The sequence below is a fragment of the Coregonus clupeaformis genome, chromosome 7, assembly GCF_020615455.1.
Source record: "Coregonus clupeaformis isolate EN_2021a chromosome 7, ASM2061545v1, whole genome shotgun sequence".
Classification (NCBI taxonomy): Eukaryota; Metazoa; Chordata; class Actinopteri; order Salmoniformes; family Salmonidae; genus Coregonus; species Coregonus clupeaformis.
In genome coordinates, this window is record NC_059198.1 from 17551370 (window position 1) to 17569033 (window position 17664).

Below are 17664 nucleotides of genomic sequence, written 5' to 3' on the forward strand. Positions count from 1 at the left end.
GCTCCCTGTCCCCTACGTCATAATTCCGCTCCGCCGGACTGAGCTTCTTAGAATAAAAAGCACAGGGGCGGAGCTTAGGTGGTGTACCCGAGCGTTGAGATAGAACGGCCCCAATACCGGCCTCGGACGCGTCTACCTCAACTTGGAACGGTAAAGTGGGATCCGGGTGCGCCAACACCGGAGCCGAGGTAAACAGGTCCTTCAGTCTCCCAAAAGCCCTGTCCGCCTCAGCCGACCACTGCAAGCGCACCGGACCCCCTTCAGAAGAGACGTAATGGGAGCTGCCACCTGTCCAAAACCCCCGGATAAACCTCCGGTAGTAATTCGCAAAACCCAAAAACCGCTGCACCTCTTTAACCGTCGTTGGGGTTTGCCAATTACGCACGGCGGACACTCGGTCCACCTCCATTCTCACCCCTGACGCAGACAACTGGTAACCCAAAAGGGAAACTGACTCCTGGAAGAACAGGCATTTCTCAGCCTTGACATACAGGTCATGCTCCAACAGTCTCCTCAATACCCTGCGCACCAGGGCTACATGCTCGGCCCGAGTAGGGCTGTACACCAGAATATCATCGATGTACACCACCACTCCCTGCGCCTGCATGTCCCGGAAAATTTCATCTACAAACGATTGGAAGACTGATGGAGCATTCATTAACCCATATGGCATGACGAGATACTCGTAATGGCCGGAGGTAGTACTAAATGCTGTCTTCCACTCATCGCCCTCCCTAATGCGCACCAAATTATATGCGCTCCTGAGGTCCAATTTTGTGAAGAACCGTGCCCCGTGCAATGACTCCGTCATAGTCCCAATCAGCGGAAGTGGATAACTATATTTAACAGTCACCTGATTGAGACCGCGGTAGTCAATACACGGACGCAGACCTCCATCCTTCTTCTTCACAAAAAAGAAGCTCGAGGACGCGGGAGAAGTAGAGGTCCGTATGTATCCCTGTCTCAGAGACTCGGCAATGTAAGTCTCCATTGCCCTTTTCTCCTCCTGTGACAAAGGATACACATGGCTCCGCGGAAGCGCGGCTCCTGTCTGGAGGTCTATCGCACAATCCCCCTGTCTATGAGGTGGCAATCGTGCCGCTCGGGTTTTACTAAACACGAGTGCCAAATCCTCATACTCAGGCGGAATGTGCAGTGCGGACATCTGGTTCGGACTTTCCACCGAGGTCGCCCCTACGGAAACACCCAGACATAACCCCTCACACTGAGCAGACCACCCCTTTAAGAGCCTTCTCTCGCCACCGAAATAGTAGGATCATGGGTAGTCAACCAGGGAAGCCCCCAGTACCACCGGATACGCAGGAGAGTCAATCAGATAGAGTTGAATCATCTCCTCATGACCCCCCTGCGTCATCATCCTAAGTGGCGCTGTGAGCTCCCCAATCCACCCAGATCCTAACGGACGACTATCTAAGGCATGTACGGGGAAAGGCTTATCGACTGGAAGGAGGGGAATCCCTAACTTAACACAGAATTTACGATCTATAAAATTCCCAGCTGCGCCTGAATCGACTAGCGCCTTATGCTGGGAACGAGGTGCAACCTGTGGAAAACAAACAGGTAATGTAAAGTGGACGACAGAAAGCTCTGGGTAAGTAGGGCGCCTACTCACCTGGGAGAACTCCCCACTGTATGGCCTGCCATCTCCCTCCTCAGGGAACCCTCCCCAGCACCTAGCCGCGGTGTGCCCTCCGCGGCCACACTTGGTGCAGGAGACTGCTCCCCCTCGGGTTCCTTCCTCTTCTCGTTCTAGCGCCAGCCCCTCCGAGCTCCATCGGACTCGGCTCGGAGGTGCTGGAGGGTGGAATGGGAGGCCCCATCTGGGACGCCCGCGGTCGTGAGTAGGTTGTCCAGACGAATAGCCATGTCCACAAGCTGGTCAAAAGTTAAAGTAGCGTCCCTACACGCTAACTCCCTGCGGACGTCCTCCCTAAGGCTACACCTAAAATGGTCTATGAGGGCCCTCTCATTCCACCCCGCGTCAGCCGCTAGAGTCCGGAACTCCAGTGCGAATTCTTGAGCGCTCCTCATCCCCTGTCGGAGGTGGAATAGACGTTCCCCCCGCCGCTCTTCCCTCTGGTGGATGGTCAAAGACCGCACGAAAGCGGTGGGAGAACTCCGCATAGGTGACTGTGGCGGAGTCTATTCCCCTCCATTCGGCGTTGGCCCACTCCAACGCCTTGCCGGTGAGACAGGAGATGAGGGCGGAAACGCCTCGTATCCCGAGGGCGCCGGGTGTATAGTGGCCAGGTAGAGCTCCACTTGCAAAAGGAAACCCTGACACCCGGCAGCGGAGCCGCCGTACGCCCTCGGGAGCGAGAGCCGAATCCCACTGGGTTCCGGTGGATGAGTAGGCAGGTTCTCTGGTGGTGATGGAGCGACCGGTGGGGCTGTGGGAACACCGCTGATCTCCCAGCGCCGAAGAGTGTCCATGACGCCCTCCAACGCGTGCCCGATCCGATTGATGCGATGTTCCTGTCCCTGGAGACGGTCCTCCACGCTGTCGACTTGTGCTCCTGCTGATTCCATCGAGGTGGTGTGTAATTCTGTCAGGGCCGTGTAGAAATGGTGTGGTGTGGAATCAGGTGCAGAAGCAGATTGATAGTCCAAATATCTTTACTGGAAAGTGCGAGGCAATAATCCAAAAACAGCCAGAGGCAAAACGCACACAGGCGTAAAATACAAGCGCGCATACACAGGCGCGCAAAACTCTTCTCGACCGAGAAGTAAGCAAAACAGAGAGGCGTACCAAACACAGGTACGAAAATGACACCTAACACGAAACAATTACACACAACACTACACTAACAACAAGGAAACTAAATAGGGTGCTTAATAGACATAACACAAGACAGGTGTGGCTAACAGACAAAACTAGTCAAACAGAAAACAAAGAGCGGTGGCAGCTAGTACTCCGGAGACGACGACCGGCGAAACCTGCCCGAACAAGGAGGAGGAGCTGCCTCGGCCGAAACCGTGACATCCATTCGCGACAGATTATTCTAAAACCTGCACAAAACAATATGTACATATGTACGCTCTAGCCCACTGGTTCCCAAACTGTGGGGGGCGAGGGGTCGGCGGGGGTGGGGGCACATAGATTTTGTAGTAACGTTCGAGTCACTCAAATATCACATGAATACACATTAGACATGGCAAAATGTATAGAATTGCAAGAAAATTAGCTTTAAAACTGCAAAATGTTCTCTGCACCACATGACAAAATGTGTAGAATTGCAGGAAATACACTTTAAACCTTCAAACTTTTTATCTCCGCCAACAAGAGGGGTGTGAACAGTGTGTCATGAACAGTGCTTGTGCCCATAGAAATAGACGTGGCGGCATGAGCGCGGGATGTTCCCCAATGCTGGAAGGGGGGCCTGAGTGAAAAAGTTTGGGAACCCCTGCCTCTAGCCAACAGCTCACAGAAACAGTTCGGAGGGTACATGAGGTGGTTATGAATAAGAGCAAGTTAATTTTTATTTGTCAATTGGCAGCCAAGCACCGATCATCATGTCAACACCATAAAAATTAAGACCCTCAATATTTATTGGAAAGTAGCATCAAGCTCATGCACTTTCACCACCCTGTGAAGTTCATCATAACTTATTTTATCTTTAGCCTAATAAACTGTGCATGCTTTGGGAGGACCACACAAGAAAGCATCGCGTGACTGCAAGTTTACTTCGACATGATGGTTATTATGTCAATATTTGTGCATAAAAGCATTTCCAACGCAATTGTTGCATAATCTATTTCACCGACCCCAACATTTTCCCACCTTTTTGTTGACGTTTGGAAAGTTTACCAACAAATTCGCTATTTCCATCAGGCCTGTCGTGACATTTTTTATCCGACGTACTTTATGCACATAAAGGTTGGATGGAAACCTGGTTAGAGACATACACTTAACTAACAGGTCCTACATTAAAACACATACCACTAGGCACAATTTAAAGCAACAACCTTAAGCGCCCCAAATGGGCCCCAGCTGCAGCTCTGAGGTTTATCTTACTAGCACAATTTGATTGTAATTTCCAGTCTCTGCTACTGGAACACCTTGATGATATATACTGTGGTGTAACCAGTAGGAAACTAACTTAGCAGGAGAGAGCCGGCATGGGGGAGCTGTAGGTTTAAGAACTATTTAGAGGTAATAACCTGAATTATTGGAATAATTGTGCACATTTTAAGCAAGCAAAGTGGTCAATTTTATTTCATCTTTATCCTAATAAACTACGCATGATTTTTCAAGTCGCAGTGGGAGGACCACACAACAAAGCACCGCGTGACTGCAAGTTTACTTTGACATGATGGTTATTGTGACTCCCCTTTGCCACATCTTCAATTTAAGCCTAGAAAGACAGTATGTGCCCTCAGACATGGAGGGAGGCAAATGTCATTCCGCTACCCCAGAATAGCAGAGCACCCTTTAATGGTTCAAACAGCCGACCAATCAGCATGTTACAAGTGCTTAGCAAATTTTGGGAAAAAATTGTGTTTGATCAAATACAAAGTTATTTTACAGAAAACGAATTAACAACAGACTTTCAGCATGCTTATAGGGAAGGGCACTCCACATGCTTGGCACTGACACAAATGACTGATGATTGGCTGAAAGAAATTGATAGTAAGAAGATTGTGGGAGCTGTTTTGTTAGACTTCAGTGCAGCTTTTGATGTCATTGATCATAACCTATTGCTGCAAAAACGTAGGTGTTATGAATTTGCATCCTCTGCCTTATTATGGATTGAGAGTTACCTATTTAATAGAACACAGAGGGTTTTCGTTTATGGAAGCCTCTCTTAAGCAAATTCGGTTGTTTTCACAAATTACCTTCCACTGACCTTGAATAAAGCCTGTGTGTATGCTGATGACCCAACAGTATACAGTCGTGGTCAGAAGTTTTGAGAATGACACAAGTATTGGTCTTCACAAAGTTCGCTGCTTCAGTGTTATGAGATATTTTTGTCAGATGTTACTATGGTATACTGAAGTATAATTACAAGCATTCCATAAGTGTCAAATACTTTTATTGACAATTACATTAAGTTTATGCAAAGAGTCAATATTTGTAGTGTTGACCCTTCTTTTTCAAGACCTCTGCAATCCACCCTGGCATGCTGTCAATGAACTTCTGGGCCACATCCTGACTGATGGCAGCCCATTCTTGCATAATCAATGCTTGGAGTTTGTCAGAATTTGTGGGTTTTTGTTTGTCCACCCGCCTCTTGAGGATCTACCACAAGTTCTCAATGGGATTAACGTCTGGGGAGTTTCCTGGCCATGGACACAAAATGTTGATGTTTTGTTCCCCGAGCCACTTAGTTATCACTTTTGCCTTATGGCAAGGTGCTCCATCATGCTGGAAAAGGCATTGGTCATCACCAAACTGTTCTTGGATGGTTGGAGAAGTTGCTCTCAGAGGATGTGTTGGTACCATTCTTTATTCATGGCTGTGCTCTTAGGCAAAATTGTGAGTGAGCCCACTCCCTTGGCTGAGAAGCAACCCCACACATGAAGGGTCTCAGGATGCTTTACTGTTGGCATGACACAGGACTGATTGTAGCGCTCACCTTGTCTTCTCCAGACAGGGTGTTTTCCAGATGCCCCAAACAATCGGAAAGGGGATTCATCAGAGAAAATGACTTTACCCCAGTCCTCAGCAGTCTAATCCCTGTACCTTTTGCAGAATATCAGTCTGTCCCTGATGTTTTTCCTGGAGAGAAGTGGCTTCTTTGCTGCCCTTCTTGACACCAGGCCATCCTCCAAAAGTCTTTGCCTCACTGTGCGTGCAGATGCACTCACACCTGCCTGCTGCCATTCCTGAGCAAGCTCTGCACTGGTGGTGCCCCGCAGCTGAATCAACTTTAGGAGACGGTCCTGGCGCTTGCTGGACTTTCTTGGGTGCCCTGACGCCTTCTTCACAACAATTGAACCTCTCTCTCCTTGAAGTTCTTGATGATCTGATAAATGGTTGATTTAGGTGCAATCTTACTAGCAGCAATATCCTTGCCTGTGAAGCCCTTTTTGTGCAAAGCAATGATGACGGCACGTGTTTCCTTGCAGGTAACCATGGTTAACAGAGGAAGAACAATGATTTCAAGCACCACCCTCCTTTTAAAGCTTCCAGTCTGTTATTCTAACTCAATCAGCATGACAGAGTGATCTCCAGCCTTGTCCTCATCAACACTCACCTGTGTTAACGAGAGAATCACTGACATGATGGCAGCTGGTCCTTTTGTGGCAGGGCTGAAATGCAGTGGAAATGTTTGTTGGGGGATTAAGTTCATTTTCATGGCAAAGAGGGACTTTGCAATTAATTGCAATTCATCTGATCACTCTTCATGACATTCTGGAGTATATGCAAATTGCCATCATCAAAACTGAGGCAGCAGACTTTGTGAAAATTAGTATTTGTGTCATTCAAAACTTTTGACCACGACTGTACACGTCGGCTGCAACAGTAAAATAAATAACTGACACCCTTAACATAGAGCTCCAGTCAGTTTTACAATGGGTAACTAAGCAATAGGCTGGTGCGAAATATCAAAAAAACGAAAAGCATCATTTTTGGGACAAATCACTCGTTCAATGCTAAACCTCATTTAGAGCTATTATTGAATAATGTGGCTATTGAGCAAGTTGAGGAGACTAAACAGCTGGGTGTAACCCTAGATAGCAAGCTGCCATGATCAAAACATATAGACTCAATGGTTGCTAAAATGGGAAGAGGTCTGTCCATGATAGGGTATTGCTCTGCCTTCTTGAAATCTCAGTCGACCAGACAGGTCCTATATGCCCTAGTTTTGTCGCACCTGGACTGCTGCCCAGCTGTGTGGTCATGTGCGGCAAAGAGGGACATAGGCAAATTGCAGTTTGTCCAGAACAAAGCAATATGTATCACACTTAGACGTACACGGAGGGAAAGTGTCATTAACATGCATGTCAGTCTCTCCTGGCTCAAAGTTGAGGAGAGATTGACTGCATCACTATTGGTCTTTGTGCGAGTTATTGATGTGTTGAAGGTACTGAACTGTCTGTTCAAGCAGTTGGCACACAGTTCAGACACTCATCGCTACAACACAAGACATGCAACCAGAGGTCTCTTCACAGTCCCCAGGTCCAGAACAGAGGCTGGGAAACGCACAGTATTAAATAGAGCCATGACTACATGGAACTCTGCCACTCCAGGTAACTCAAGCTAGCAATAAAACCAGTAAAAAAAAAACAGATTAAAGAACACCTTACTGCACAACGGGGACTGTGAAGAGACACAGCCATTTTATATATCTTGTTTTGTAATTTGCACTGTATTATGTATTAGACCTAGATAGTGTGTATGTTCTGATATGTAGGCTGTGTGACGTTTTAAATGTATGTATTTCAGTCCTTGACTAATAATGTTCTGTACTATCTATTATGTCATGTTTCATGTAGAAGAGTAGCTGATGCTTTTGCAGCGGCTAATGGCGATCCTAATAAATACCTAATCTCTAAGTCAAGTCTTACCAGTGTTCTCAGGACTGGTAGTTAGATGATGCAGGCCCTGGGTGATGCCTGAGAAGTGGACCTGGAGGTTCTGGTATGTTCCCTTCAGTCCTCCAATGTCCTTGGCGTGGGCTTGCAGGGTGCCGTTGATCTCGCTGACGCTGTTCCACAGGCCGGTCATGTGCTTGTTCAGCCCCTCCTTGATCCTGTGCAGGCTGCTGGAGACGGCTTCCAGCCTGCCGCATATGTTCTCCAAGCTGGCAACCCGGCCATCTACGGTGGTAACGTCCAGGGCTACACCCTCGGTCCTGTTCCTGCAGTGGTCTGCCTCGGCCCTCACCTCCCGTCCCAGTTCCTCCAGCCGAGCCCTCAGCTCCTCTCTCTGGGCCAGGTGGAGCTCCAACAGGTCCCTGGCATCCTGGGCCGGCCCCACGCTGCTCTGGCAACAGGTGTTCAGTTGCTGGAGCTCCAGGGACTGCCGGCTGAGAGAGACACCCATGGCCGATAGAGAGCCCTCCTGTCCTCCAACACGCTCGCTGAGAGCTCCCAGCTCCCCCTGCACATCTTTAAGATTAGCACTGTGAGAGACACCCAAGTCTGACAGAGAGCCCTCCTGCACTTCCATACGCCCACTGAGAGCTCCTAGCGCTTCCTCCACACCTGCAAGACTGGCACTGTGGTTCAGAAGCTGCCCTTTGAGCTCCAGGGACTGCTGGCTGAGAGAGAGCCTCAGGGCCGACAGAAAGCCCTCATGTCCCCCCATATGTCCTTTCAGAGCCCATAGCTCTTCCTGCATATCTGTAAGACTGGCGGTATGGTTCAGGAGCTGCCCTTGGACAAACTCCTCCATGTCTCCAAGACTAGCTGAGTGGCCTTTCATGCTAGACTGCATGGTGTCTAGGCTGGTTCTGTAGACCTGGAGGTTATCTTGAATGCGCTCTATGGCCAGTTGGTCAGACTTGCACTCTGTAGAGCACAGCTGGTCAAGGGCATTGAATCTGTCCTCCAGAGCCTGAACGCTGGTCTTGTGAGAGGTCACCTCACTCTGCAGTGCCACCAGCCCAGCCTGAGCCCCAGATAGGGGGCTGCTTATCTCCACCAGTAGACTGGTAACCCGGTACTCCATGGAGCTCATCCTGTCCTCAATGGCCTTCTTCAGGTTTGCAGCCCCCTCTGCCCCCTCTCTCCTCAGCTTCTCCTCTAGGAAGAGGCTGTGCACCACCACGCTCCTCTCCGTCATGTTTAGATGGGCCTCCAGCTCTTCCACACGGGGCAGGAGTGGATCAGGCTCAGGCTTCTTCTCTAGGCTGGACTGGAGGCTCAGCTGGGCTTCAGAGACCCGGAACAGCTCCTTCCGCAGCTCCTGCACCCCTGGTGGGGTTCCGTCTCTCCTAAGCAGACCAGGCAGCTGGTTCTTGAGGTCCTGGATCTCCTTGCGGAGGTCCATCTCCTTGGACTCGAGGAGCTCGGTCAGGCTGAGGTAGCTGTTCTCCTGGAACTCAGACTGCTCCTGCACTGACAGCATCTTATAGTCACACGAGTTCTTCAGGTCCGACATCTTGATCTCCATGCCCTCCATCATCTCGTCCCTCAGGGCGTGGAACTTTGCATCCACGTAGGCGCACAGGGCCGCGTCATTGGCCGGCGGAGCTGGAGGGGCCTGGGTGGCCGGAGGGGCCTGGGTGGCCTCCATTAGCAGGCGTAGCTGTCCGTCATGGTGGTTGACCCTGGCCTGGAGGTCATCCAGGGCGTTGCTCTTGGTGTTGAGGGTGTCGGTGAGGTTGTTGATCTTGTTTGTGAACTCGTCCATGTCCACCGTGTTGTACTCCTTTTCCAGGGAGAGGCCCTGCAGAAGCATGCTCTGCTGCTCGCCACGCACGCTTTCCGGCTGCCGCAGGTTGTTGAGCAGCGTGACCAGCATCTTGCTGGCGTCCTCCTGCAGGTCCACCCTCAGGTTGGCAGACAGGGTGGTCATGGCTGCCTGCATGTCCAGGACCTGCTGGGACAGACGCTGCACCTCCTCCTCCAGCTGCTGTGTCGTTTGACTCTCTCCCTGGCTCGCCACCTGGCCCCTCGCCCCCCCCTGGCCTGCCTGACCTCCTGGCTGCCCCTCTGCCCCCCAGGGGTGGCCACTCTGACCCCACGCCTGCTGCCCCGGACCTACAGAGGGAAATCAGATGGTTAGGATAAGTCCTCTTTTCTCATAGGAAACCTACATTTATTATTGTGGGTTTAATCTATGCTTCACACTACTACAGTAGTAGAGTAGTGAAAAACATTCCTAAACTAATCATATGCTAGCATACTAGTCATGTATGGGTTGTGGGTCAGGTATGTGTCTCTAAAAGGTGAGGTAGGTTTAAGCAGCTCTCCTACCCTGTGTCTCTGGGATGTGTCCAGGGGCAGGCAGCAGGTTGGGCCGAGGCCCCAGGACTGTCTGACGGGACGGGATACCTTTCAGGTCTTTGCAGTCATGACCCTGGTACCCTGGACAGCACCTCCACTCCAGCTCTGTCACCAGCTTATAGCCAACCTTATACATGGGGCGGAATTGGGTCCGATACCTGGAAAAAATAAAAGGTAATATGGCAAAGAAAGAGATAACTAAAAGGTGCATTCACATTTTCTACAATGGGGAGATTGTTTTGACTTTAAACTTGACTGTCAGTTCTCACAAATGAGTGAATGATATTCATATTTCAAAACAGATTTAATCAATCAATCAAACCATAAGACCATTGGGAACACAGCTCATAGGAAAGACTCACAACAAGACATACTCAAGTAATTATGCTCACAACATAAAACCCCCTCAATGTTATTCTCCACTGAGCTTCTGCTTTCAATGGACTGTTCGTGAAATGTGAGTAATGTGAGCAATGCTTTGCCAAGTTACAACTACGATTGAGCAGTGGCCCCTCTCAGGAGAGCAGTACAGGCCTTGGAATCCCAGCAATAAAGATCTGTTAATGACAACAAACTCCAGATGTGCTAGCTAGCCAGTCACACTCCTAATTCTTCATGCACTTCTTTTAACGCTGCTTAATATTTTCCACTATTTCCACCCTGTCAGTTGTGGAGCCTTGCTTCGTCACTGGCCCCAGGACATGTTGCCCAACATGATGCTCAATAATAACACATGAAAGCAGCCAACCCAGGGAGAAATGATGCCTCTGACTGATGTTGCACAGAGGGACTTTGTGCGTAACAGTGCCATGTGTGCCAATACAAAGCAGATGCTTATTTACAGTTAAACCAAATAAAGAGCCTATTCTTCTAACTGCACAATCCTTTATTCCCCTTATCTTCCATAAGGCTCAATGGCTCATGGACATGTTTCTTGTCGCAGACAGTGACAAATAGACCATAACGGATCAATCAATAAAATTCACTGGTTCGTCATAACCATCTAATCACTCTCAGATCATCTGTCATAAATATGGAATAATCTGAGGATCTGAAAGGGTGAATGCAGATTACAGAAGATAATGGGACAGGTATGCCCAGAGGGTAACTACACTTACTCAGTGAGTGTGACCCAACTGACCTAACAGTGGGTGTGTGCAAAGATCACTGAGACATACCCTCTGCTGCTGTCGAGTAGTGATAAAATAGCTGATGGAAATCATGAATACAGTAGCATACATTAACAGCTGATCAGTTATTTTCTTTGCTGAGATTGTAAAGAACTTTACACAAGTTTATTCGGAATGCCAATAAACAATGCAATCATGTAATGGTGTTTTAAATACTAGGCAGAGGACAGGACCATGGATCCTCAACACTATTGGTTGATACGTGGAAATATTCTTAACATTCAAAGTAATCAAGTGTTCAAAGTCAACTTTCTTTAATAATGTTGAGTCACTGCTGTAACACCGCTCTCAAGCCCAATTAAAATAGCAGCACTCCACCCTCTCGAGCGAGCCTCTTGGGCCACTTACATCACTTGTTGCGCGCAGTTGGGCTGATGCATCCGGCACCGCGCAGACTCCGGCTGCACAAAGCTCTCCGTGCCACCCACGACCGCATAACTCACGTTCTTGTACACAACGTATGCACACCAGTTTCTGAAAATTGAATTATTGGGTCACACAAAATGACAAATGTACGAAAAAAATTCAGCCTATGAAAGAGAAATGGTGAAGTCTTTCAAGTCGAATAATCGAATCATTATATAGGCCTACCATAAATGTGTTGATTTCATTATTCTATTAAAATTTCAGTTACATTTTACATGATTTTTTTTTGCCATTGGCCTATTTTCAAAAAACAAAATAACGTGTAAACCCATAAGGATGTGATTTTTTGGGTTCTAATTTCAATGAAAAATAAATCACAATCTATTTCAGCATAGGCCTACAGTAAGAAGAAAGTCATACTCCAGACAATTTAGACTATTGGAGTCTCCAATAATATAACCATAAATGATCAGTCAAAACTATAAACAAATGTTTACGATTATACATACAGTACAAAGAACTATGAAAACTTGACTCACTTATTCCTCTGTCGTTGTTCTGAGCCAGAGTATGCGCTTCCCTGGAACATGTTATACCCGGACGGCGTTCCATAGATCAATGGAAAGGTGAGCAATAAGGGGAATAAGGCACTTTTTAGGACGAATCCGGTGGGAAGGCACTTCATTTTAATACAACGAAAAAAATAAGTAGACAAATGTAAGCATTGAGGTTAGACGTTTTGGTCCCTCTCCTAGCAGTAGCTCGAAAGGCTGATAATGCAAACTTTCTTCCAGGGTATAGCAGCCTGTGACGTGACGTTTGCGGTACAGCGCTCCCCTCCCTCTGCCAGCGCTCCTCACTCCCAGAGAGAAAAATGCGCTCCCAGTCGAGCAGCGATTATATCCCGTTTCGTAGTTTCCTCACTGATCTGCTTTAGTTTCTTCTGAGATCATGTTTCCTGCTTTCTTGAACAAGTACTGAATGTGGTTGACCGCATGCATGCAACTTTAGTGAAAGTCCCCAAAGGAACACTTTCATATCCAGCCCACTGGATAATGCCATAGTGCTTTACACCAGGTTTTCCCAAACCTGGTCCTGGGGTCTCCCGGGTTCATGTTTTGGTTTTTGCCCTAGCACTACACAGCTGATACAAATAACCACCTCATCATCAAGCTTTGATTATTTGAATCAGGTGTGCAGCGCTAGGGCAAAAACCAAAGCGTGCATTGGGGAAAGAGGACCGAGTTTGGGAAACCCTTCTTTACACCACTTCTGGATGATCCCGCTATATAAATTATGAGTGACAAGGAGGCATTCAGTCTTTGAAGATGCACCTCTAGCAAATTATCAATTTTATTATACTTGTAGGAGCGCATTTCACGTCAATCCCTTGCAAACATGTGAGATTGTCAGACTAGCATCACTTTGTTGTAACAGTGATACATCTTGTAGTAAACATCCGTTTTATTGATAGGTGGGTGTCATATGACCATCACCTTCAGATGGGTGGGATATACTTTTTATTTTACCATTATTTAACTAGGCAAGTCAGTTAAGAACAAATTCTTATTTACAATGACAGCCTACCCTGGCCAAACCCGGACGACGCTTGCCCAATTGTGCGCCGCACTACGGGCCTCCCAATCAAGGCCGGATTGTGATACAGCATGGAATCGAACCAGGGTCTGTAGTGAGGCCTCCAACACTGAGACTGACTAAAGGAAGTACTACTCATACTTTGAACAAAACCTAAAAGACACTTTTTAGAATACATACCAAATTATTTATGAGTGCACATTGAAATGAGATCATATTGTGTTATTGACACAGTGGTATTCACCCCCCTTGGCATTTTTCCTATTTTGTTGCCTTACAACTTGGAATTAAAATGGATTTTTGGGGGGTTTGTATCATTTGATTTACACAACATGCCTACCACTTTGAAGATGCAAATTATTTTTTGTGAAACAAAGTTCTGAAAACAGAACTTAAGCGTGCATAACTATTCACCCCTCTAAAGTCAATACTTTGTAGAGCCACCTTTTGCAGCAATTACAGCTGCAAGTCTCTTGGGGTATGTCTCTATAAGCTTGGCACATCTAGCCACTGGGTTTTTCTCCCATTCTTCAAGGCAAAACTGCTCCAGCTCCTTCAAGTTGGATGGATTCCGCTGGTGTACAGCAATCTTTAAGTCATACCACAGATTCTCAATTGGATTGAGGTCTGGGTTTAGACTAGGCCATTCCAAGACATTTAAATGTTTCCCCTTAAACCACTCCAGTGTTGCTTTAGCAGTATGCTTAGGGTCAATGTCCTGCTGTTATGTGAACCTCTGTCCCAGTCTCAAATCTCTGGAAGACTGAAACCGGTTTCCCTCAAGAATTCCCCTGTATTTAGGGCCATCCATCATTCCTTCAATTCTGACTAGTTTCGCAGTCCCTGCCGATGAAAAACATCCCCACAGCATGATGCTGCCACCACCATGCGTCACTGTGGGGATGGTGTTCTCGGGGTGATGAGAGGTGTTGGGTTTGTGCCAGACATAGCGCTTTCCTTGATGGCCAAAAAGCTCAATTTTAGTCTCATCTGACCACAGTACCTTCTCCCATATGTTTGGGAAGTCTCCCACATGCCTTTTGGTGAACACCAAACGTGTTTGCTTATTTTTTTCTTTAAGCAATGGCTTTTTTCTGGCCTCTCTTCCGTAAAGCCCAGCTCTGTGGATTGTAATGCTTAAAGTGGTCCTATGGACAGATACAAAAAATTCAGCTGTGGAGCTTTGCAGCTCCTTCAGTGTTATCTTTGTTGCCTCTGATTAATGCCCTCCTTGCCTGGTCTGAGTTTTGGTGGGCAGCTCTCTCTTGGCAGGTTTGTTGTGGTGCCATATTCTTTCAATTTTTTAATAATGGATTTAAATGGTGCTCTGTGGGATGTTCAAAGTTTCTGATATTTTTTATACCCCAACCCTGATCTGTACTTCTCCACAACTTTGTCCCTGACCTGTTTGGAGAGCTCCTTGGTCTTCATGGTGCTGCTTGCTTGGTGTTGCAGATTCTGGGGCCTTTCAGAACAGGTGTATATATACTGAGATCATGTGACACTTAAAGTCCAACTGTGTGCAATCTAACTAATTATGTTAGTTCTGAAGGTAATCGGTTGCACCAGATCTTATTTAGGGCCTTCTTAGCAAAGGGGGTAATTACAAATGCACGCACCACTTTTCCGTTATTTATTTTCTAGAACTTTTTGAAACAAGTAATTTATTTTATTTCACTTCACCAATTTTCACTATTTTGTGTATGTCCATTACATGAAATCCAAATAATAATCCATTTAAATTACAGGTTGTAATGCAACAAAATAGGAAAAACGCTAAGGGGGATGAATACTTTTGCAAGGCACTGTACATTTGATTGAGTGTCATTGGTATCATTTTAGAGGGCTGACTGTTGCTAAAGTGACAAATACTGATTCATTCAAAATATTTTTTTGTAGAATTTTCACAACTCACCTAATTAATTAGTGAAAACACATACATTTAAACAATTTATAAAATATTTTTTAATAAAAAATAAAACAAATCTTTGTACATTGTCCAAAACCTTCCTTCCCTCTCAAACGCAGTTAATTGTAAACTGAACAAAAAGCAAGTTAAAACGGAACAATACACAACCTGTTGTACAAATTAATGAAAATGGATGAAGAGACTAACTCTCAGACATAATGTAGATGGCATGGTAAAACGCTCTGTTGTACATGTCAAATGTAATTGAAAATGGACATTCATGTCGCTCAAAAAAGGGAAATCAATAGTCCTGTTTTAATAACTTCCGCCTCGTCCTCTTGGTTACCATACCGGACGATTCTCCGGCCTTGTCAAGACTCCGTTTCACCCCAATGGCAGAAGGCGTCCGAACTGGAGTACTGGCTGTACAAAAACACACAAATAGAATTTGAACAAATAGCAAAGTAATCACTTACAGATTAAAACAAAGTGACAGGAAAATAATGTAGCGGTCACCTAACAATGCTCTTTAGGGCCTTGGGAGTGAGAAATGTGCTTTAATATTTTAATTTTTTCATTACAGTGTTGAAATGTACCCCTCCTCACGTACACGTACCAAGCTTTGTCTCAATGTCTTTGAGCTGCTTCTCCTGCTCATCCATCTCCTCCTCCTTCTGCACCATCTCAGGTGACTTCAGGTATTGCATGTGGCAGTCAAAGTCCTCCTTCACCTGTCTGCTCTTTTCCATGGCCAACCGGTACTGCTGGAGCAGGTCTACAAACAGGGACAAAGGCATTGTACATTTATACTACGTACCTATGCTACGAAACGTACGTGTGCACACACAAACAGAAGTAAAATCCAGTCACTGACCAATCTGGCCCATAAAGGTGTGGTACTCCTTGGGGAGGGGTGCGCCGAACACCTGGCCACGCAGTCTCTCTATCGGAGGGGCTTTGTTCTGCAAGCCCCCAAACTTGCCATTGCTGCGGATCCTCTCGCCCTGCCGGGTCAGGAGGGTGGGGCATGGCATCTTGCTCTGGACCACCTGGCCAAAACCAAAACAAGACCCCATTCTCAAAACAGGAAAACATATAGAAAACACTGACTGGACTTTAGGACAGGTTTCTGTACCACCCATACAATGACACTAGACCTTCTTCACAAATGGAGAAATTCCCTATTTAGGGATTAGGGTCGAAACGGGGAAGTACCTACCTACATTTGTCTAACAGAAACTCACATTTTCGTTTTTCAGTTGCAAAACGTTTTGTAACCGTTTGCTGCGGTCGCCATCTAAATGAATAAACCCCTGAATTTGTGCAATAGAAACTAGTTCTCGTTGAAAACGGTTTCTGTCGTGAAACCTTTTGCTACAGTGTGCACTAATGAATACACCCCAGAACTCCCAGGCAATGGCTTTAAAGTAGAACACTACTTGGCCTGTGTGTTACAGATGGCTTGGTTAAGGCAACATGCCTGGCCTGACTCACCCCCTTCCTGTAGTGGTTAGCAGAGTCCAGGTCATCCGTCAAAATGGTGTCTCCAAGGAGGTTGCCAAACACTGCAGGGAAACAAGGGATGATTATCAAAAGGCTAGTTACATACGTATTCACCAAACTACTACCGGATTAGTACCTGAAACTGATCACTAACGCTCCTACTTTTGTTTGTGAATCATGTTTCATTATTTGGCTCAAGACAGGGGTGTATGATATCATACAACTACTTCTGTAGAGGGTAAATAACTGGAGTTGAACTGAGTTATTCTTTGAAGGATTTAACAATTTCAGGTGATGTCATGCCCCTACAAAAACCTCTTACAAGCGGAAGCCCCTGAGAAGCATAACATGTAAAGAAAGAACGTAAAACTGTTACAAGAGCCCTCATGAAATCAGTCCCAAATCTGGAAATACTGAAATCTAGGCTCTCATTAGATAAGAGGGGAAAAAGAACAAAAACAAAAGTATAAACATGCAAATGATGATAATCCTTTAACGACACAAACAGCATCATGATGTATAATCATTTTTATAGTGAAAGGCTAGGGTCCAATTTCAGCTCCAGTAGCAGAGCCCCCCAGGGAGGGACACCATAACTGCCCCGTGAGGTAAGAGCCTGGGGTTCGTCTGGAATATTTGATCCAAAGAGAAATTCTGAAGAAGACTGACTCGCCTATCTGGCAGTTCTCTGCATTCTCTGGGAAAATAAGGAGGTCTCGGGCAAACACAGGGTTCCCAATGGGACGAAAGCTGGCCTGACCTTTCCTTATGTGGGGCAAGGGTCTGGAAAAGAAACAAGTACAGCTCACTAAAGCATGTAAAGCATGAACACCTTTGAGAACAATGAAACATAGCTCCAAGAACTTTATGCAACACAGGTCACAGATTCAAACTGTAGGAGGCAAATGTCAACTACTGGAAAGTAAGGAACAATTGCATGCTGTTTTGAGTGTAAAGGTGTGCATGTGTTTACCTGCTGCTGTTGTTCCTCCAGAACACTGTGTCCAGGGGCATGACCTGCTGCCTCCCCTGGGTGTCGTCATAGATCTTCCGCGCCGCCACTGTTGTCATGGTGACCACACAGTCAATGTCCCCCAAGAGGTGCCAGGAGATGACTGTGGCCACATCATCGTCCTCCACCAGCGCCAGGTGGCCAATCTGCATCAGAGACAGAGGGACTGA

At 46.6% G+C, this 17664-nt stretch overlaps 2 protein-coding genes across 2 annotated transcripts in view; both read right to left on the reverse strand.

Annotated features, from left to right (window-relative positions):
- Nucleotides 1–12487, reverse strand: part of LOC121569885 (EMILIN-2-like) — a 31193-nt gene extending 18706 nt beyond the window's left edge. The window contains exons 1-4 of the mRNA XM_041881175.2: nt 12014–12487; nt 11457–11582; nt 9889–10076; nt 7534–9672 (exon numbers count right to left, since the gene is read on the reverse strand). Of these exons, the coding sequence (XP_041737109.2) occupies nt 7534–9672; nt 9889–10076; nt 11457–11582; nt 12014–12159 (2599 nt within the window). The 5' untranslated portion in view covers nt 12160–12487. The remainder of the gene's footprint in view (nt 1–7533; nt 9673–9888; nt 10077–11456; nt 11583–12013) is intronic.
- A 2530-nt stretch (nt 12488–15017) lies between these two features.
- smchd1 (structural maintenance of chromosomes flexible hinge domain containing 1) overlaps nt 15018–17664 on the reverse strand; it is a 40993-nt gene continuing 38346 nt past the window's right edge. The window contains exons 42-47 of the mRNA XM_041881169.2: nt 17456–17640; nt 17156–17265; nt 16474–16544; nt 15854–16028; nt 15596–15754; nt 15018–15402 (exon numbers count right to left, since the gene is read on the reverse strand). Coding sequence (XP_041737103.2) covers nt 15281–15402; nt 15596–15754; nt 15854–16028; nt 16474–16544; nt 17156–17265; nt 17456–17640 — 822 coding nt within the window. The 3' untranslated portion in view covers nt 15018–15280. The remainder of the gene's footprint in view (nt 15403–15595; nt 15755–15853; nt 16029–16473; nt 16545–17155; nt 17266–17455; nt 17641–17664) is intronic.